This window comes from Oryzias melastigma, linkage group LG15, assembly GCF_002922805.2.
Source record: "Oryzias melastigma strain HK-1 linkage group LG15, ASM292280v2, whole genome shotgun sequence".
In the NCBI taxonomy this organism is placed as follows: domain Eukaryota; kingdom Metazoa; phylum Chordata; class Actinopteri; order Beloniformes; family Adrianichthyidae; genus Oryzias; species Oryzias melastigma.
Window position 1 is genome coordinate 31019469 of NC_050526.1, and position 829 is coordinate 31020297.

Here is an 829-nt window from a genome sequence, read left to right on the forward strand (position 1 = left end):
TCGCTACGGCGAGGACAGTCCTCTGGAGCAGGGCTACGTGCAGAGCAACGACCAGGTGAGGCGGAGCACGTGAGCGCACGCACATGCACGCGCATGCACGCACATGCACGCACATGCGGAGCAACGACCACGTGAGCGCACGCACATGCATGCGCATGCACGCACATGCGGAGCAACGACCACGTGAGCGCACGCACATGCACGCGCATGCACGCACATAGACAGTCATGCAAGCTTGCTTATGATCCTCCTCCCTCGTGCACTCTCCTCCTCCCTCGTGCACGCTTCCCCTCCCTCGTGCACTCTCCTCCTCCCTCGTGCACTCTCCTCCTCCCTCGTGCACTCTCCTTCTCCCTCGTGCACTCTCCCCCTCCCTCGTGCACGCTCACGCTGACTCTGTGTGCAGATGGTGCTGTACTTCGTCATGGATGTGTTCAGGGACCTGCCCGGCCTCCCCGGCCTCTTCGTGGCCTGTCTGTTCAGCGGAGCGCTCAGGTCAGAGGTCACTCCCATTTTCCGATGACTTGTGAAGGTTTCCCTCCTCTGAACTCCGTCTCGGTGACGCGTTCACCTGCAGATCTTCGTGTTTATCTGTCAGGCTTTGGCCAGAACAGGTCGCCATGGAAACTCCCCAACAAAGCAGTGTTTATTAATACTTCCTCCTGATTGGTTTATATTCAGCTTCATTAACTTCAAAGGTTTTTAATGGATCTTTCTGCCCCCCCCCAGCACAATCTCTTCAGCCTTTAACTCCTTAGCAACAGTAACCATGGAGGACCTCATCAAGCCCCACTTCCCCGCCATGACTGAAGCCAGGGCCACCCTACTG

At 57.5% G+C, this 829-nt stretch overlaps 1 protein-coding gene across 1 annotated transcript in view; it reads left to right on the top strand.

The window, feature by feature from the left end:
• The window catches only part of slc5a6a (solute carrier family 5 member 6a), a gene marked incomplete in the record, with an annotated part of 9738 nt that overhangs the window by 6662 nt on the left and 2247 nt on the right, over positions 1-829 (top strand). Inside the window, 3 exon segments of the mRNA XM_036215621.1 lie at positions 2-55; positions 407-495; positions 730-829. Of these exon segments, the coding sequence (XP_036071514.1) occupies positions 2-55; positions 407-495; positions 730-829 (243 nt within the window).